At 51.4% G+C, this 21,506-nt stretch overlaps 1 protein-coding gene across 2 annotated transcripts in view; it reads left to right on the top strand.

Annotated features, from left to right (window-relative positions):
* The first annotated feature begins 366 nt into the window (after window positions 1–366).
* The window catches only part of Col26a1 (collagen type XXVI alpha 1 chain), a 146,979-nt gene continuing 125,839 nt past the window's right edge, over window positions 367–21,506 (top strand). Inside the window, exon 1 of one of the 2 annotated variants that reach the window (XM_052754030.1) lies at window positions 367–709. In XM_052754030.1, coding sequence (XP_052609990.1) covers window positions 552–709 — 158 coding nt within the window. In that variant the 5' untranslated portion in view covers window positions 367–551. The remainder of the gene's footprint in view (window positions 710–21,506) is intronic. The other variant, XM_052754032.1, reaches the window with a different exon arrangement.

Below are 21,506 nucleotides of genomic sequence, written 5' to 3'. Positions count from 1 at the left end.
ATGGATGTTGGGGATTCGAAATCAACTCCCCAAGTTTCTGTAGCACACATTCTTACCCACACAGCCATCTACCTAGCTTAACTTTCCTTAAGCCTCAGGTTCCATTTCTGAAAAATGGAGACTGTAACGATCTTTGCTCATGCAGCTCGACCAACTGGGTACTGGCTGAAATGTCTCTCACCTTGGTATGGAAAGTTCAAAATGCGTGTTAAGGGCCCAGGATGTAAGATTTGGTGTTCAGGAACATATACCTCCCGGGGCACCCCTAGCTTGGTAGACGCCTCCTCAGCCCTGGACCTCTGAGGGTTAAAAAGAAAGACCCACGCCCCCTTTGACTGCGCAGAGCCCACCTCGCTGAATTTGAAAAGGCGGCCCTGGAGAGGCGTGGGCGCCCCCCCAGACGACTTCCACCTCAGACCCTGACTTCACACAGTCACCGGCTGGCTCCCTGCGATCCAGCCTGGGGCCGCAGGATCGGTCCAGCCGTCTGGGGCGCTCCTGATTGTCCCCAGCTCCCGGGACTCCGGGTCCCCGCGGGCGAGCCATTCAAAATGAAGCTGGTTTTGCTGTTACCATGGGCTTGCTGCTGCTTGTGCGGGTCGGCTCTGGCCACCGGCTTCCTCTACCCCTTCCCGGCAGCAGCCTTGCAGCAGCACGGCTACCCGGAGCAGAGCGCCGGCTCCCCCGGCAACGGCTACTCGAGTCGCCGGTGAGTAACGCCGGGGGCCGGGCCTGGGGGGAGCGATGGCTGGATCCAGGGACAGTGGGGGCTCGGAAGAGCCGTGGCCCGGTACTGGGGACGCAGGACAGTGGGCCAGGGACGCGCGCGGGGGGTGATGGTTCCAGGGACATCGAGGGGCTGTGAGGCGCATGGGCCGGGTGCTGGGGGGCGCGGGATAGGGGACCAAGGACTGGATCGAGAGACTAAGGGTCCCAGAGAAACTGTGGTCGAGGGTTGAGAGAACAGAGTCTCGAAGGAGTGAGGGCCGGATCGAGGGGGTCTGAGGAGCGGTGGCCTGTTGTTGGGGTCGCAAGGCGCGGGGTTTGGGGCTACGCCGAGCTGGATCGCCGGACAGTGGGGACCCTGGGGCGCGGTGGCTGGGTGCTGGGGGCGCAGGGGCTGAATCGAGGGACAGTGAGGACTCCGAGGCGCGGTGGTCCGGTGTTGGGGGACCCAGGACATGGGAGCGTGAGAATGAGAGCCAGAGTGTGTTCCAAGGCGTGTGACCCCACGCTGAGTGCTCCGGGCTTGGGGACGCACCACTGAGACTATGAGGCGTAGTGGCCCAGTGATTGGGAAGGAGGGACATGGGGCTTGCAGCCCGAGGCCTGGGGGCGCGGAGACTGAAAGCGAGATAGGGGGACAGTGGGGTGGCCTCCGAGGCACAGTGGCCCGGTGCTGCGGACGGACGCAGGCCTGGGCACTCCGGATGGCTAGAACGCCCGACGGTAGAAATCTTGTGGTTGGGTTCAGGGGGTGGGAGCGAATACCACGGTCGTGTGCGGGGGACTCCGGGCCTAAGGAGGTCCGGGCGCCAACTTGTGTTAGAAGGGTGCTGGGAACGAGGCGCCCCGGCTTTGGTGGTCTCGGGTTGCGTCCCTCCGTCTCTTCCCATCCTGGTTTTCTTGCCCTTTGCCCCTCAGCCCGGGGCTTCGCACGGAGGTGGCACCGACTTGCATCCGGGAGTCGTAGAGGGGATTCCTCGGACTCACAAGACTCGGGGTTCAGCCTCCACGAAGCTGCTGGGCTCACCTGGGCGGCCTTGGCTTTGTGTTCCACAGTTCCCAGAGTCGCCAAGGCCGTGAGTCCGTTTGGCGGCTTGGCGACCCTGGAGAGGCCATTTCATCGGGTCTTTGGGGCCCGGAGCCACCTTGGCTGCGACTTCCCATTCACTCCGGGACGTGGTACCCACCTGGATCCCAGGGCTCCGGTGTGGGGATGGAGGAGGCACCGGGTCACTCAGCCCTCGGTGCCGGGACCCGCCCGCTGCTTCCATCTACCGCCAGGTGGCGCGCTGGCCTCCCCCGATGGCTTCGCGCAAAGTCTCAACAGGCTTCTGAATTCCTAAAGCAAAGAAGAGCACCCACTGACTGCCTGGTTTACGCGTCTTCCTGAGTTTAGCGTTCCCATTTGACGGTATCTCCAATCTTCACACCTGTACTGGCCCCACGACACGTGTTTTGATCCTTACGCCATTTCAAGAGCAGTGAGAGGGTTTTAACATACAGGCTTCATGCTCTTGCAAAAGACTCGGGTTGGGGTCCCCGTGCCCAGGGCATGGGGCTCACAACCTCCTCTATCTCCAGCTCCAAGGCATCTGAGGCCCTCCTCTGGCCTCTGAGGAAACTGCACACACACACACACACACACACACACACACGCACGCACGCACGCACGCACGCACGCATGCACGCACGCACACGCACGCACGCACACACACTTAAAAAAAATAAAACTGTCTTTTAAACTGAAGCCCTCACTCTCCAAATTCATTGGCAGCACGCGGGGGTGACTCCAATCTTCTTTCTTAAAACATGTTCTATAGCCCCCCCACCCCAGTCCCTGTCCCCTCTTATGGAAGCCAAGAACTAGGTCCCAGGTCCTATTACCAGTTTGCCTGTGATTTTATTGCCTTTATTTTGTTGGAAAATACTTTCTAGAAGCTTCTGTTGGGAGAGATCTCCAAACACCCACAGAAATGTAGACTCTGCACACTTCCATGTGTGAAGATAGCAATAAACAAGCTTTGGAAGTTGCAGAACATTCTGTACAGTGTGATCTGTGATCTCATTTTGGAACGCAACCGAAGATGGATGCTGGGGATTCAAACCCAGGTCCTCATGCTTGTACACCAAACTTTCTTACTTACTGAACTCCCTTTCCAGCTCCCTTTAAAACCTTTTAAAATTTGAGATGGAGTCTCACTAAGGTGTCTGGGCTGGTCTTGAACTTGTGTGGCACAGGCTGGCCTCAGTCTTGTGATCCCTCTGCCTCAACCTCTAAAGTAGCTAGGATTACAGGCATGTATGTTGTGCCTGGCTTGGGAAGTAATTTTGTTTGTGTGTGATAGTGTTTTTGTGCTGCTAGCTATTATACAGGGGACTAAGCAGAGGACTGGAGTCACACACACACATACACACACACACACACACACACACACACACACACACCTCCCCTAATCTATTAATTTGCATCTCTGGAATCAGCCAACTTTGGATAAACAGATACTAGACCCAGTGACCGTAACCAGGAATTTTATCAGCATTTTACAACAAGGAGACCAGAACACTCTGTGCTGGGAGCCACAGATGCTTCATGGAAAGCAGATTCTCTTCCTCTGCTAAAATTTGCTTGCTGGGTCAGGAAAGGTGGTTTAGATAGGGCTTCAGTGTGTGCCTGCAATGCCAGTGCATGGTAGGCTGAGACAGGAGGATGCCTGGGACTTGCTGGTCAGCAAAGCTAGCTGAGTCATTGAGCTCCAGGTTTAGTGAGAGACCCAGCTTCAAAAAGCAAAGTTGAAGCCAGGCGGTGGTGGCGCACGCCTTTAGTTCCAGCACTCAGGAGGCAGAGGCAGGTGGATCTCTGTGAGTTCGAGGCCAGCCTGGTCTACAGAGTGAGTTCCAGGACAGCCAGGGCTACACAGAGAAACCCTGTCTTGAAAAACAAAACAAAAAAAGTAAAGTTGATAGTGAGAGTGATAAAGACGCCTGACATTGACCTCTGCCTGCATACACACATACACATGCGCGCGCGCGCACACACACACACACACACACACACACACACACAGAGAAATGTGTACACACACAAACACAAGTTTACATGGAACTCGACTGCCTTCATTTTGTTTGGAAATAATTTTTTAGAAGCTTACTAGAAGGATTCTCCAAACACACACACACACACACACACACACACAAGTTTGCCTGTGATTTTTATCACTTTCATTTTGTTTGGAAATGCTTTCTAGAAGCTTCTATTGGAAGAGATTTCCAAACACCTGCAGAAGTGTGGACTCTACACACTTCTGCATGGGAGGATAGCAGTGAGCAAGCTTTGTAAGCCGTAGACTAGTCTGAACAGTGAGATGTCATTTATGGAACACAGAGTTCCTACGTAGCCTCCCCCGCAACCCTGTAGTCCAGGGATCGAACCCACTGCCTTGTATACGTTAGACGACTGTCCTACCCCTAAGTTACATCCCCCGCCCTTTAAATTATTTTTATTAAAAGACTACTAGCTAACGTGTGTGTGTGTGTGTGTGTGTGTGTGTGTGTATGTGTGCACATGTGTTTGGATGTGCGTCCTTTGCACGCACATGTGATGGCCAGAGGAGAATGTTTTGTATTTATACTGCCCCCTATGTCACTCTCTGCCTTATTCTCCCCGCCCCCCCCCCCCCCTCACGAGATGGCCTCTCACTGAACCCAGAACAAGGCTGGCAGCCAGTAATGCCCAGACACCTTCCTGTCCCTGCTCACGTCTCCCCTGATCCTCCCTGTGCTGAATTTAAAGGTGTGCTCCATGTCTGACTTTTTATGTGGGCACTGGGGATTTGAACTCAGGTCCTCAGGCTTGTTTCTCTATCATATGGACCAGATCCTGGTCTCTACGGGATCCTTATCATATGGACCAGATCCTTAACCACCAAGTCCTTTCTCTCCAGCTCCTTTTAAAATGTCTTTTTGGGACAGGGTCTCAATAAGGTGCTTGGGCATGTCTTGAATTTGCTGTGTAGCGCAGGCTGGCCTCAGTCCTGTGGTCCTCCTGCCTCAACCTTCCAAGTATCTGGTATTATGAGCATATACTGTTGTGCCTGGCTTGGAAAATAATTTGTGTGTGTGTGTGTGTGTGTGTGTGTGTGTGTGTGTGTGTGATACTTTTTTTTTTTTGAGCCATTAAATATTATACAGAGAGTCCTAGGGTGAGACCAGAGTCACACAGCCCCTCCCATGAATCTGTGGATCTGCATCTGTGCATTCAGTCAACTTCGGATTGAAGCAGCATGCATGCGTGTGCATGTGTTGCTGAGAAGGGAACCCAAGGCCTCCTGCAAGGCGAGCACTGGGCCAGCTAAGCTATATCCTCAGCCCGTATTATTACTCTTTTTCTGTTTTCATGTGTGCATAGTGTGCTTGTGTAGGGGGTATGTGTATGTTTGCGTGTGTGTGTGTGTGTGTGTGTGTGTGTGTGTGTGTGTGTGTTTCACTTGGATGTGAGTGCAGAGAGAGAGAGAGAGAGAGAGAGGGCCCAGGTTGGTGCAGGAATCACTTTCAATCATTCTTCTACCTTATTCACTGAGACAGGGTGTCTCAATCAAATCCAGAGCTTGCTGATGTGGTTAGTCTGGCCACCCAGCTTGGTTTGGGGATCCCTTGTCTCTGTCTTCCAATGTTGTAATTACAGGCTGGTCGTCATGCCACCCGGTCTTTATGTGGGTTCTGGGGATCTGAACGCCAGTCCTCATGTGCGTGGGGGTAGTGTTTAATCAGAGAGCCATCTCTCCAGCCCTATTTTGTTTTTTAGAACTAGGGTTTCACGTAGCCTCCATGGATACCTGGGTCCGTGTAAGAGAATCCTGTTTCACCCCTGGTCTTTCTCACCTCCAAACACCACCATCACACTAGAAGCTGGAATGGTCTATCCGTCGATGACATTGGAGCCCTCACGATGCAGTCACCCGACCATTGTGACTCTCCTTGATCACCTGTTAGAAGCCCAGCAAGGCGCCGGGTGGCAGTGGTGCATGCCTTTAATCCCAGCACTCGGGAGGCAGAGCCAGGTGGATCTCTGTGGGTTCGAGACCAGCCTGGGCTACATGGTGAGTTCCAGGACAGGCACCAAAACTACACAGAGAAACCCTGTCTCGAAAAAGAAGCCCAGCATGGACTCCAGTGTTGAAATTGCTTTGACAAAACTGCAGTGAAGTCTCCTGACAGGTGACTCAAGGCCCTTGTCATCTGGTCTTGTCTGGATAGCAGTCTTGTACAAGATGTTTAATCTCCCAGAGCCTGTTTTCTGGTCCATATGATAAGGATCCCATAGAGACCAGGATCTGGTCCATATGATAAGGATCCTGTAGAGACCAGAATAGGCATGAGATCCTGGGAGTAGAAAGGGATGTGAGGATTTGGGGGTTTGCAAAATACCCATCTAACCTCATTCATTTTTACAGGTTCCTTATTGTTTGTTTACATGTGTGTGGGGTGGAGTGAGCGCTCACATGTTGATATGTGTGGGAGTTCATATGTGTGTGCAAATGCACCCATGTGCACACACACGTGTAGGACAGGACAACTTTGTGCATCCTCACTGAGACACCACCTACCTCACTTTTTGAAGAAAGGGTTTCTCGCTGGCCTGGATCTCACCAAGCCGGCCAGGCTGGCTATCCAGGGAGCCCAAGTGCTTCTCTGTCTGTCTCCCTGGCATTGCAAATGTGTGTCACCACCACATCTGGCTTTATCCCTCCCCTTCCCCCATGGGTTCTGAGGATCTGACTCAGGTACTCATTTTCAAATGGCAAAACACTTCACTGACTGAGGTACCTCCCAGATCTCCCTCCCTCTCTCTCTCTTTCTCTCTCTCTCTCTCTCTCTCTCTCTCTCTCTCTCTCTCTCTCTCTCTCTCTCTCCTTTTTAGACAGGGTCTCTCATTATCCAGGCTGGCCTCAAAAATACGTTACCAAGGATGACACTGTACTCCCAGTCCCCCTGGGATTGCGAGTGTGCACCACCACACCTGGTTTATGCATTGCTGGGGAAAGAACCCAGGGCCTCTTACATGCTGGGCAAGCGCTCCAGAGCCTGAACTACACCTCCAGCCCCTTATTTGTTTTGTTTCCAGCTGCAATCAGGAGAGTCAGAACTGCTTAGCCTTGTGCTCGGCCCTTCCTCATCTGAGATAGCCCCGCCTCACACCCCCACCTCCTGCCACACTCCTTTGTCCCCCTGACCAGCCCCACCTGCGGGAGGCGGCCCCCCAGGTGCTTCACGCTCTTCTAAGTCATAACTTCGGTGGCGCTGCCTGCTTCAGGTGTTGGGGTTCTTCGTCCAGCACACCCCGTTGAGAGCTGGGGAGGCACAAGTCCCACATTCACCTTTCAGAAATGCCGCGGAGCCACAGGGAGACCTCAGGGTTCCGCAGGGCGGCGTTTGTTTTCGGTCCTGTGGAATCCCAGTTGTAGGAATGATGGCTCAGGGAGTTCAAGTGCTCCCCGGGCAAGCCTTTGGATCCGAGTTCAAACCTCCAGCATCCGCATAAAAGGCCGAATATGCTCGTGCACGGGACCTGTGACCCCAGCACCACGCGAGGTAGAGACAGTAGGCTCGCTGGTGCCGGCTCCCACACTGACGTGTGCATACACACGCACACACTTCCTTTCTCACCAAAATAAACTCAATTACGTCTTGGCTCCATGTGCAAAGTCTTTGCCCATTTCCTGACCGTCCTCTGTACAGATGGACGGAGCGAATGCAGAACCTGAAACCGTTTTGTGGCCCACTGGGAAACCATCTGGCAGGTCTGTTTGGGAAAGGTTCTGAGCCCTGACGTGATGACAGGGCTGTGTCCCCACTCTTTCTCCCCCTCCTCTCTTGCCTTCTCTTTCTCCCCGTCCCTCCTCCCTTTCCCTCCTTTCTGCTCTTTCTATCTCCCTCTCCATCTCTACCCTTTCTTCAAGTCTCCTCAGGAAGGACCAGCATCAAGGACATCTCCCGGGACAGTCCTATACTTCCCAGCCAGGGACCTACTCATAGAAGGTGGAGATCATCTTGGGTTAGTTGATTCTCTCTCCATATGGGTCCCAGGTATCGAACTCAGATCCTCAGTCTTAGTGGCAAGTGCCCTTATTTGCTGAGCCATTTTGCCAACCCCTGGCTTTTTAAAACTGTGGGTTCTGGGGATCAAACTCAAGTCCTCAGGCTTTCAAGGCAAGACTCTCTGGGCTGAACCATCTCCCCAGCCACTCAATATTCTTATCTTTAACCTTGTAAGTGACATCTGATGGGACAAGACAATATCTTCTGATGACCTGGATATCAGCTGAGGAGATACGCTACCCTTTGCAGCCTCCTGGCCTTTCTAGGATGGTGTTGTGTGACTCTATGTCTGGGGAGGCGTGAACAGTCATCTACACACCCAAGATATGGAACCAGTAGAGACCAAAGCAACAACACCATCAAAGTCCAACTTGGTGAACTAATGAACTCAGTGTAGTTCCTCACAGGAGTATGGATAAGGAGTTAATTACAGGAACATGGAGGACTCAGAGCAGCTGCATCCCTGAGGGCATGCATGGGTGATGGCTCTTCAAAGATGGAGCTCTCCGCATAACTTGCAGGCAGATCAGCAGGCTTGAGAGTCTCTTTTCCTTGGTGGTCTTTACTGCTTATATATCCTTGAGTGGAGAGGGCCTTTGTGAATCTGCTAAGTTTCAGGGACTTCCCAAGCCTTGTGTGTTGTTTACTTGCTGAGTTTTAAGGAGCCTCCCTTTAGAACTTATTGAGTTTTAAAGAATTTCTCTCAAGGATGGAGTATTGAAGTTGGAGGAGGTTGCTACCCAAGAGCTAGGTTTCTAATCTCTCCACCTTGGAGCCCCTCAAGCCCACCTTGGTGTCTCCTCTCTACTTTCCACTGAAGGCTATTGCTCCTGCCTCTGGCTGGGGTCTAGATGTGTGGTTCAGGGAGATAAGGGAATGGGCTCCCCAAATCAAGGCATCCTGGCTGTGGTCCCTTCCCCGAGCTGGTAGTGCCAGGGCACACCCAGAGAGCACTTCGCTGGAAAGCATGTCACTCAGCCTGTCCCTTGCATGGCAGAGCAGCTGTGATACTGTTGGTGGCTTGGGGATCCTGAGACCTGGCAGGACTTCTCTGCACGGGGCTTCCCACAGTGAGACTGGGGCCCATGGCCGGTGGGAACATAACCCCAGTTACTTGGTTGCACATGGGCAGAAACACATACCTTGGAGTTAGCAGGAGGGGCCATGGGTGCATATACCTCTCATGTAGGATTGGAAACCTAATTCCTTTTTAAATGATATTTACTGGGGCTGGAGAGATGGGTCAATGGTTTAGAGCTCTGGCTGCTCTTGCAGAGAACTGGAGTTCTATTCCCAGCATCCTTGTGGGGCAGCTCACAACTGTCTGTAACTCCAGCTCCAGGGCATCTGGTGCCCTCTTCTGGCTCCTTCAGTTATTCATACATATAGAAACACACACACACACACACACACACACACACACACACACACACACACACACAGATTAAAAATGTTTTTAAATTCCATTTATGTGTGCATGTATGTGCATGCATGTGAGCTTGTATGCTATGTTGCTTGTGGAAGCCGATTCTTTCCTTCCACCACGTGAGTATTGAACTTAGGCAGTCAGGCTTGGTGGCAGTCACCTCCAACCCACTGAGCCATCTTGTGGGCCCGCAACCTTAGTTTTTTGAGACATTGTTTCTTATTGAACCTGGAGTTCACCAGTTCAGCTAGACTGGCTGGTGAGCCCCATGGGTTCTCCCACCGCTGTGTCCCCCGGTGCTGGCACTAGGGGAACACACCGCCACACTTGGCCTTTCACGTGGGTTTTGAACTCAGATCCCCATACTTGGAACAGCAAGCACTTTACTGACGGAGCCATTTCCTCCAGCACGGGAACACAGAAGGGTCTTCATAGATGTGTCTGAGTGCAGGAAGGTACGCGGGGAGCCGGGGGCGGGGTGAACCTTCCCAGAAAGCCCCAGGGTTCTCTGACTTCTTTCTCATCTCATCCCTCTATTCTCACAGCTTGTCTGTTATGTTAAAAATCGACTCCCAGAGAAAGCATGGCCATGGCAGTAGAAACCCCCCACCAGCGTCTCCTGGCTCCGATTGGCCCCCACACTTCATTGCTGTTTGGAGAATGTGTGATCTGGATGCAGACCAGCTGCCCCTGGGGCGGTGACCCGGGCCTCCATAACGAACTGTTAGAGGATTTTCGGGAATGTTCGCATGCCAGGGGGAGCCGGTCTGCGATCTCACGGCGAACCTGCACATCATATACTGGTCTCTGAATCTTTCGGGGGTCCCGCCCTGCTAGCTGCCTCTCCCTTTGGAATAGGCAACATTCAGTCCAGGTTACTGGGTCCTAATCGAGGACAGATGTGAGTCCTCTGGTGTTTTGTCTGTCCTCATCTGACACAGAGCCTAGGCTCAGGTAGCTCCTAAGTGCAGACACCAGTCTTCAATCTGTCAGTTGAAAAGACAATCCAATAGTGAAAAGGCGGATCTCTGTGAGTTCGAGGCCAGCCTGGGCTACCAAGTGAGTTCCAGGAAAGGCGCAAAGCTACACAGAGAAACCCTGTCTCGAAAAACCAAAAAAAAAAAAAAAAAAAAAAAAAAAAAAAAAAAAAAAAGATTAATTCAGGGCTGGCAAGATGGCTCAGTGGACAAAGGGCTTGCTGCCAAGCCTGACGACCTGAGTTCAAACCCTGGGACCTACAGAGTGGGAAGAAATATTGACTCCTGCAAGTTGTCCTTTGACCTCCACACATGTGCCATGGAATGTGCGCGTGCGCATACACACACACACACACACACACACACACACACACACACACACACACAATGCAAAAAGAAAGAGATTTATTCAACTGGCCACATTGGGAAGAGGAACTCGAAAGTCCAGCGACTCCTCCCTCCCGAAGTCTATCTTTGGTATCATAACATAAGCTTTAGTTAAAGTCAGGGCAAAAGGAATGTATGCACGGCTCAGCAGCTCTGGTCAAGGTCCTGATTATCACTGAGCCACCATTGTCTTGGCTCCAGTCTCTCCTGCAGGATGGTCTGATAAGCTGTCGGAAATATGAAATCTCTGCACAGAGTTAGATAGCTCCCACCTCTGACTGGCAGCAGGCTTTGACTCTTCTCCTAGCGTGAGATTCCGGGGGAAATGCCAATTTCTTGGGCACCATTGTCTCAATAGCCTGACCATCATCCCAGCTGCTTTTAGAGGGACTTTCATGAAGGTTATCTAAGACCCTGTGAGCTTTGATGTACGCTGTTGTGCATGTTGGAATGGATGGTTCCATAAAACAGGCTGAAGTACTCTTTTCAAAGCTGCAGGGTTTTCTTCTGAAAGAGAGAGGGTGTGAAGAGGAGACTGAGTCTAGATCCAAACTCCAGACAGCGTTCTGTAAGATCCCGGCCCCCGGGATAAGCTTTAGTCCTCAGATGACTCAGGGCTGGCAACCTGAGGTCTGGAAGCTTCCTTGGAGGAAGCGAGAACGGCGTTCTCACTCTCCTGGAATCCAGACACTTGTAAATAAATAAATAAAGGCTCTGGGTAGGATGTCTGCCTCTCTGGACAGCAACAGGGACCCCCGAATCACCTATGAGGATGGAGATAAAGCGTGCAACAGATGAGTACAACCCGAGCAGTATCTAGTCTGGGACTTAACATGTCTTTCCTGGGTCCAGGTATGGGCATGGAGGAGGGGAGGGGGGACGATGCCTGTTACAGATCACAGACAGGCTCTGGGTAGGGTACCTGATAGCGGCTTGTGAGGTTGTAGACAAGTGTGAGCTGATTAGCCTCCTGGTTAAATGTAACATGTTAAAAAATGTGTGTGTGTGTGTGTGTGTGTGTGTGTGTAGACTAGATGATAACCTTGGAGATTCTAGATTCTCCCGCCTCCACCTACCATCTCACCATAGGAACACCAGGATTACAGTGTCTGTCTGGCTTTAAGTGGGTTCTGGGGATTTGAACTCATGTTCTCATGATCACACATAAAGTGCTTCATCCAATGAGTTGTCTCCCTCCTTGGAGCCTTGTGGATGATTCTGGCTTTCCTTGTCCCTAGAATGTTCCCGGGATCTTCCCTGATGCCCCGTGGAGGCGCCTGGCTGTGCTGACAGTCCGTGTTTTGTGGGCATCCCAATGAGTGTGGCAGTTTCTTCCTGATTTGGCTCCACTGTCAACATCCAGGCGGGTCACCTCTGGCTTCTGACACATTTATCTTTCCTGCCCCCAAACCCTGCCAGGCCCTGTCTGCGGTTCTCTGCCTGGGTCCCTGTGATTGACTTGGCCATATGGCTGGTCCCGGACTCCGAGAGGTCTTGGCTTGCCTGGGCACCCAGTTCTGGGGTGATGTGATTCTGGGCTGCTGGGGAATGTGTCAGCCTCATCCTCTCTTTTGTTCTGCAGCTGTTGGTGACAATTCACTCAGATCCTGAGAATTTCTTTGTCGTGTGCCCGTGTGTAAGCGTGCAGAGGCCCGAAGAGGACCTCAGGTGTCCCGCTGTATCACACTCCACTTTACTCCCTGGAGGTGGTCTATCACTGAGCCCGGAGCTAGGAGGCAGCCAGCAAGTCCCAGCGATCCTCCTGTCCCACCGCCTACACAGCACTGGGGGTCCAGGTGGGCGTGGCCATGCCCGGCTTTCTGCATCGGGGCCAGGTAGCTGAATTCGGTCCTCAGGTTTGCGCCGCAGGAGTACTTGCCCACTAAGCCATCTCCCCGTTTCCAAATCATGAAACTCTTTATGCCTCGAAAGCCCGACAACCTGAGTTCCGTTTCCAGAATTCACGTAAAGTGGAAGGAGAGAAGCGACCCCACAGAGTTGTCCTCTGATCTCCACATGCACAACGAAGCACACATCCCCCCACCCCATCACACACACACACACACACACACACACACACACACACACGCACCCCCCACCCCATCACACACACACACACACACATCCCCCCCACCCCATCACACACACACACACACACACACACACACACACACCCCACCCCATCACACACACACACACACATCCCCCCACCCCATCACACACACACACACACACACACACACATGCACCCCCACCCCATCACACACACACACACACACACACACACACACACACACACACATGCACCCCCACCCCATCACACACACACACACACACACACACACACACACACACACACACATGCACCCCCACCCCATCACACACACACACACACATCCCCCCACACCCCATCACACACACACACATATGCATCCCCTCACCCCATCACACACACACACACACACACACACACACACACACACACACACACACACACGCACACACAGAGTAATAATAAAAAGTTGGTCTTTTTTAAAGGCAGGGTCTCACTGTATAACTCTGGCTGGCCTCCAACTCACAGAGATCCCCCTGCCTCTGCCTCCTGAGTGCTGGGGTTAAAGGCATGCACTATCATTGCTGCCGCCGCCGCCGCCGCCCAGACTATTTTTGAGAAATTGTTTAAACTATTTTTTTTTCTTTTTTGGTTTTTTCGAGACAGGGTTTCTCTGTGTAGCTTTGCGCCTTTTCCTGGAACTCACTTGGTAGCCCAGGCTGGCCTCGAACTCACAGAGATCCGCCTGGCTCTGCCTCCCGAGTGCTGGGATTAAAGGCGTGCGCCACCACCGCCTGGCGAGAAATTGTTTAAACTATTTTAATGGTTTACCAGGTGGTTTTCTAGGGCTTTTGAGAAAAATCCTATAATCTCCCAAGAGTGTGTGTGTGTGTGTGTGTGTGTGTGTGTGTGTGTGTGTGCATTAAAGCCTTCCTTGTGTGACCCAGGACTGGCTGCACACACCACCTGAGCACAAGAAAGTCGGTCTACACTCAGCAATCGAGTTAAACTTCTGACCCTCCTGCCTCCGCTGCCTGAGTGCTGGGATCGCAGAGACGTGTGACTAATCCCAGTTTTACCTCTTCCTTAAAAAAAAAATAATTAATTAATTTTAGTTATTTATTTATTTTTGATACAGGATGTCTATGTAGACCATGCTAGCCCAGAATCCAGTATGCGGACCAGGCTGGCCTGGAACTCAGAGATTCATCTGCCTCTGCCTCCCCAGTGCTGGGATTAGAGGTGTGCACCACCGTGTCCAACCAAATGAATCTTATTTTTAAATGTGTGTGTGTGCGTGTGTGTGTGTCTGTTTGTATGTATATGTGAATGAAGATGTTCGAGGAGGGTGTTGGATCCCCTGGAGCTGGAGTTAGAGGCATTTGACAGCTGCCTTACCTGGGTGCTAGGAACTGAACTCAGCTCTTCTGGAAGAGCCGTAGGCACTCTTGACCACTGAGGTATCTCTCTAGCCCCAGCTCCTAGTTTAATGTGGTTCTAGGAATCTAACCTAGGACTTGATGCATGCTAGGCAAGCACTTAGCCCACCGAGCCACGTGCCATAGCAGGTGATATGGGACTGAGCAGGGCGCGGACTAAAGAAAGCCCTGTTCTGTTTGTCACTTGTGGTGCTGGGGATGGGACCCAGGTATTTGCTAGGTAACCACTGAGCCACACCCCAGCCCCTCACTGGGGGATTCTAGGCAGGTGCTCTACCACTGAGCCACACCCCTAGCCTCTCACCAGGGGATTTCAAGGAAGTTCTCTATCACTGAATCACATCCTAGCCCCAACAATCCCTTATTGCTTCAGTTTCAATGGAACTCTTTTGCGTTTCACTTTTCTGACTGAGATGAGCATCACATCCATGAACTCTTGAGGCTGGAACTGAGTTTAAGCAGATGGGACCAGGAAACCCTGCACCCTGACAGTGTGAGGGTCTACCTAGGCTGCTGCCTTTTTTTTCCCCCTCTGTCTCCATAAAAGCGATAACATTGGAAGTTGTCTGCCTGCTGTTTTTGGTCCTGGAACAGCTGCACATGGGGACAGCTGTCTCAGCTTCAGGACACAGGATCTGCCGGAGATTAATAACAGAGCTCAGGCAAGCCCATGGGGAGCAGAGCCGGCTAGGATTACCTTGCACTAGGAAGTGTGCCTGCCCTGCTGACAGCGGGTGGGGAGCCTGCAGGATGGATGGGATCTTGGGGCGCCAGGGGGTGGCTGGGCAAGACAGTCCACAGGCTGGCCCAGTCAAATCCACCTCCCACCCCTCGAGATGCAAACTGACTCTCCCAAGAGCCTCTGGCTTCCGCTGGTCCTGAAACCAGGCAAGAGCTGGTCCCTGAGAATTATGTGAGGAGCCAGAAATGGAAGCCAAATGTCGGTGTCAGGTAGAGGAAGCTGGTGGGTGTTGTGGCTCAGCCAGCGGGGCAGCTGTGAGGGCTTGGGCTCCTGGGGCCAGCACAGATGTGTAGGTGAGGCTCGCTCATCTATTTTTAAAAGTGCTGGCACACTGCACATGTGTGAGCGCACCAGTGTGTGGAGACCAGAAGTCAATCGTGAGTGTTGTTACTCGAGTCTACACCTTATATTTAAAAAGAAAAGATTTATTTTCAGTTGTTTTTATTTACATATCAATTTTTTAGTGTGTGTGTGTGTGTGTGTGTGTGTGTGTGTGTGTGTTTGGTGTGTTTGTGTGCATGCCTACTTGCTTGTATGTGCATTATCTGCCTGCAGGTGCCTGCGGAGGCCAGAAGAGGGAGTCGGATCTCCCAGAGCTGGAGTTACAGGTGGTTGCAAGCCACTGGGTGTGGGGACTGGGAACTGAACTCAAGTCCCCTGCCGGGGCAGTCTTCTAGAAATTACCAAGCCACCTCTCTAGCGTTCCTTGCCCTGCTTTATTTATTTATTTGTTTGTTTATTTATTTATTTAATTTAAGACAGAGTCTGGAACTCACTGAATAAGCTAGTCGGTTTGGTCAGCAAACCCTAGGAATCCGCTCATCTCTGCCTCCCCAGCACGGGGGTTCCGGGTGCACGCCACTCCTCCTAACTGTTTTCTGTTGGTTCTGGAGATCAAGCCAAGGTCCTTCCTGCTTGCTTGCTCACTGAGGTAACTTCCAAACCTGTGACTCCGTGCATGCGTGCGTGCGTGCGTGCGTGCGTGGATTGCGTGTGTGTGCACATGCACATATGTGCATGCCTATGTTCGTGTGTGTGCATGTGCGTGCTTGTGCTTGAGCCTATGCGTGCGTGCGTGCGTGTGTGTGCGTGCGTGCGTGCGTGTGTGTGTGTGTGTGTGTGTGTGTGTGTAAAACAGGATCTTGCTATGTGCTTCTGACTGTCGTAACATAGCTTCTAAGACCACTGTGGTGATGTATTGTGTCCCCCAATATATTGTGCACCCTAATAAAGCTTATCTGAGGATCAGAGGACAAAGCCAGCCACTATATTAAACATAGACATCAGGCAGTGGTAGCACACACCTTTAATCCTAGCATTCAGGAGGCAGGGATCCATCCTGAACTCTGTGAGTTCAAGGCCACACTGGAAACAGAGCCAGGTGTGGGGGCACACACCTTTAATCCCAGCACTAACCATGGAAGAGGGAGGTCTGTACAGACAGACAGGAAGTGACAGAGCTGGGCGGAAAGAGGAAGTGAGATGGCAGAACAGAAAGGCATATAGGCGTGGGTGTACAGGAAGCAGGTCTCTTTGGAGGCTGAGGAGTTGATAAGGTGAGGTTGGTGTGGCTTGTCCTGTTCCTCTGACTCTCGGCTTTCACCCCAATATCAGGCTCCGGGTTTTTTATTAATAAGACCGTGTAGCAATTTGTCTTGCAGACCACAGTTGACGGAGCATCATTTCTCATCCCTGCCTTCACTTTTTTGGGTGCAAGTTCAGAGGCAGAATTGCTGGATCATAGCGCCGTTCTGTGTTTTGAGGCCCCATTTCACAGTGGCAATGACATACTCCATTCCTATAACAGTGAAGAGTTGCCTGTCAGTTGTTTCTTTCTGGTTGATATTGCCCTTTCGAAATAGGATCTCACTTGCTAGTCCAGGTGGGTCTTGAACTCATCATCCTCCTGCCTCAGCTTCCTGAATGTCATAGGCATGCATCATCATGACCGGTTCAAACTATCTACTTCTCAAACAAACAAACAAACAAACAAACAAACAAACAAAAAGTGGGGCTGGAGAGGTGGCTCAGTGGTCAAGAGCACTTGCTACTCTTGCAGAGGACCCGGCTTCAATTCCCAGCACCCACACGGTGGCTCAGAACTGTAACTCCAGTTGCAGGAAACCTAATGTCTTCTTCTGGCCTCCACAGACATCAGGTATGCAAGTGGTACGCAGACACACACAGGCAAAACACCAATACACACAAACACATCCAAATTAAAAAGTGACTGTGGCCGGGCGGTGGTGGCGCACGCCTTTAATCCCAGCATTCCGGAGGCATAGCCAGGTGGATCTCTGTGAGTTCGAGGCCAGCCTGGGCTACCAAGTGAGTTTCAGGAGAGGCGCAAAGCTACACAGAGAAACCCTGTCCCGAAAAACAAAACAAAAAAAAAAAAAAAAAAAAAAGTGACTGTGTTTACCGTGCACATGAAGTGTGTGTGTGTGTGCACGTAAGCATGTCATAAACAAATAAATACAAATTAAAAAATGACCGTGTATGCAGTGTTCATGAAGTATACGTTGTGTGTGTGTGTGTGTGCACGTGAGCATGTCATAAATAAATACAAATTAAAAAGTGACTGTGTTTGTCGTGCACATGAAGTGTGTGTGTGTGTGTGTGTGTGTGTGTGTGTGTGTGTGTGTGTGTGTGTGTAGGCCAGAGTTTGATGTTGAGTGTCTTCCTCTATCATTCTCCACCTTCCTTTTTTACAAAAAAGATCTCTACCTACATCTGGAGATCGGTGATTGATTAGACAAGGCTGGCCAGCAGGCTCTGGAGCTCCTCTGGTCTCCATGCCCGAATGCTGGGGTTCAGGCATGCGCCCATGCCTGACTTTTACACATGGGTGCTTCATGCTCAAGCTGCAGCAAGTCCTGCCCTGACTGAGCTGTCTCCCCAGACCCCACATGGTTTCAATTTTAACATAATCAAATTTATCTGCTTTTTCTTTTGTTGTTTGTGTTTTCAGTGTCCTAGCCAAGGAACTCGCACCCAATCCGATGTCATGAAACTCTCCCCTGCATTTTCTTCGAAGAGTTGTAGTACTTGGGTCTTGCATTAAGACCTTTAGTTTATTTGGAGTTTTTTTTTTTTTTTTTTTTTTTTTAAGTCAGGGTGTTGGTAGCCCAAGCTGGCCTTGAATTCTGTGTATAGCTGAGGCTGGCTATACTATGACTCTCCTGCTATAGCTACTTAAATGTTGGGAATAAGGGTGAGCTTGGGCCAGGTGGTGGTGGCGCAGGTCTTTAATCCCAGCACTTGGGAGGCAGAGGCAGGCAGATCTCTGTGAGTTCGAGGCCAGCCTGGGCTACAGGGCGAGTTCTAGGACAGCCAGGGCTGTTACACAGAGAAACCCTGTCTCAAAACAAAACAAACAGAAAAATTAGCGAGCATGGTCACACCCAGCTGAGCTACTTTTCTGGGGTATGTGTGTGTGTGTGTACATGTTTGCTTGTGTGTGGGGTGTACATGTTTGTGTGGGGTTGGATGTGCAGGCTGGAGATCAACCCCAGGTGTCATTTCCCAGGCACTATCCACTTTGTTTTTAATTTTTAAAATGAAATTTCTATTGATAATTACTGTAATTACTAGGGGGTGGGGCACCCATTCCACAGCATGTGTATGGGGGTCAGAAGACAGCTCGAAAGGATCAATTCTCTCTTTCCACCCTGTGGGTCCTTGGAAATGGAACTCAGGTGACCAAACTTGCCTTTCAACACCCCTTTCAGGGTAGTGTAGTACAGCCATGCACTACCCACTGAGCCATCTTGCTAGCCCTACTTTGCATTTTTGCAAAAGTCTCTTTAACTGGTGGGGAACTGGCTAAGTAAGCTGCACTGGCTGACCAGGGAGCCCCAGAAACCCATCTCTCTTCACCCCAACGTTGGGATAACAGTCACGTGCTGCATGCCTGCCTTCTGTTTTTGACATGAGCATCAGGGACTGAAGTCAGGTTCTTAGCTTGCAAGGCAAGCAAGCTCTTTACCAGCGGAACCATCTGGATTAAACCTCTGGATTAAAAGCATTTTTTTCACATGTATGCATTTATTTGTGTACGTGTGTGAAGGTCAGAGGACAACTCTCAGGTCAGCTCTCTTGACTGTGTGGCTTCTGGAGACTGAACTCAGGTGGTCAGGCTGGGTGGCAAAGCCCCTTCCCCCGCTGCACCATCTTGCCTTCTCCCCGAAGTTTTCCCTGACGTAAGATAGGAAGTGAGGACCCAGCATCACCCTTTTGCCGTGCGTTCAGAAGAGAGTCCGTACTCTGTAATCCCGTATTTGAAGAAACGACACCTGTAGGCGTTTCCCACTTGCTCATTCATTGTTTTTGCACAGTTTGAGAGCCCGCAATGGTTGCTGAGGAAGGAAGTCCGTGCGCTTTGTTCGGGAGCCTGGGTTTTCCATCCAGTGTCTTCTGTCTGGAGTCTCCAGGAAGGGGAGACGCATTCGCTGTCTAGACGCGTACAGAAGATCGTGGTTTCCTGGGAGCTGCGTCTTTTGCATAGAATGACTTGGGCTGAGAGTCCAAGATTTGAAGTCCAGTGGAGGGTGAAGCAAGCAATTGCCATCCGAAGTGCGGAAATCACAAAGACCTGGAGCGAGGGAGTTGTGTGTGCGCGCGCGCGTGTGTGTGTGTGTGTGTGTGTGTGTGTGTGTGTGTGTGTGTGTGTGTGTGTAGGACAACCTTGGCTGTTATTCCTCAGGCATTTTCCACTTCTCGTTTGTTTGAGACAGAGTCTCTCATTGGCCTGGAGCTTTGCCACAGAGGCTAGGTTACCTGACCTGTCTCTGCCTCCCATCCAGCCCGCAATGGGATTAGAAGTGGGCGCCACCTCACCTGGCTTCTCCTGGGGTGCCGGGGGCATCTGAATCTCGGTCCTCACGCTTGCTGGCTAGGCATCTCACAGACGGAGCGGCTCCCTAGCCTCTGCACCTTATCTTTTCAGACAAGATCTATCGATCTGGAGCTCATCAATTTGGCTACACTATCTGGCCAAGAGCCCTGGGGATCCTCTTGTCTGCACCTCCCCAGTGCCGAGATTACAACCAAGCAGGGGCCACCATGCCTAGCTCTTTGTTTTGTTTTTTTTTTTTTTTTTCGAGACAGGGTTTCTCTGTGTAGCCCTGGCCATCCTGGAACTCACTCTGTAGACCAGGCTGGCCTTGAACTCACAGAGATCCACCTGCCTCTGCCTCCCAAGTGCTGGGATTGAAGGCGAGCGCCACCACTGCCTGGCTGTGCCTAGCTTTCTATCTGGGGCTTTGAACTCAGCTTCTCATGCTTCCACAGCAGGCACTTTATTGACGAAGCCATTTCCCCAGACACGGCCCTTTTCTTCTTTCAAGATTATTATCTCAGGTACTTCGTCACAGAGAAGAAAATCTAAGTAGCATAAAGGGACATAGAGAAATGGAGGTACAAGGTATTGTTGAAGGTCGGGGTTGAAGTTGAAGGTGAAAGATAAACAGAACTGCCTTTAAAACGTATGCTGTTACACCACTGAGTCACAACTTGAATTCTTATTTTAATTTAGTTTTTTTTTTTTTGGAGGCACAGTCTCATGTAGCTTAGGCTATCGTCAAACTCACTAAGTACCCAGAGATGACCTTAAATTTCTGATCCTCCTGCCTCTGCCTATTATGCTTGGTTTTAATGTAATGGTAGGGATGGAATCCGGGGTTTTGTGCATGTTAGGCACTCTACCACTGAGCCACACCCCAGCCCCTCACTGGGGGATTCTAGGCAGGTGCTCTACCACTGAACCACACCCCAGCCCCTCACTGGGGGATTCTAGGCAGGGGCTCTACCACTGAGCCACACCCCCAGCCCCTCACTGGGGGATCCTAGGCAGGTGCTCTACCATTGGGCCACACCCCAGCCCCTCACTGGGGGATTCTAGGCAGGTGCTCTACCATTGAGCTACACCCCAGCCCCTCACTGGGGGATCCTAGGCAGGTGCTCTACCACTGAGCCACACCCCAGCCCCTCACTGGGGGATTCTAGGCAGGGGCTCTGCCAACCCTTCTCACCTTTGCTTCCGGTTTCGGCGCACTCGGCCCTCTGTTGGATTGTCCTGAACCATCTCCAACCCCCCTTTTCCCCGTGCAGCTTTCCTCCTGACGATGCATTACAGATCTGTGCTCTTGGGTTGGTTGCTCTTTTTTTTTTTTAAGATTTATTTATTTATTACATATACAGTGTTCTGCCTGCATATATGCCTGCAGGCCAAAAGAGGGCACCAGATCTCACTACAGATGGTTGTGAGCCACCATGTGGGTGCTGGGAACTGAACTCAGGACCTCTGGAGGAGCAGCCAGTGCTCTTAACCTCTGGGCCACCTCTCCAGCCCCCAGGTCGGTTGTCCTTGAACCTGAGCTGCCGTCTGCTCAGGGACTGACGTCAGACGGACAGTTTTGGAATCGGCCTTCACCGTTATCCCAGGACTATCTTTGCACGGAGTCTCACCCTGTGTGCTTCTCTCCAGCGTTTCATGGCTGCTGGTCACAGCGGCTGACTTTCCTGTTCACTCCCTCACGGAGGTGGAACACATCCTTCAGTAGCTTTCTGAGGAAGCCATTCTGCCTGAGCCATGGCTGAGATAAGCACATTTTTTTTTTTTTTTTTTTTGCTTGTAGGAATTTATTTCTTTTGTATTTAA

This window comes from Peromyscus californicus, unplaced genomic scaffold (assembly GCF_007827085.1).
Source record: "Peromyscus californicus insignis strain IS unplaced genomic scaffold, ASM782708v3 Scaffold_2__1_contigs__length_46816999, whole genome shotgun sequence".
Taxonomy (NCBI): domain Eukaryota; kingdom Metazoa; phylum Chordata; class Mammalia; order Rodentia; family Cricetidae; genus Peromyscus; species Peromyscus californicus.
The sequence above is the reverse complement of the archived record's forward strand: the minus strand, read 5'-3'. Positions and strand labels throughout refer to the sequence as shown.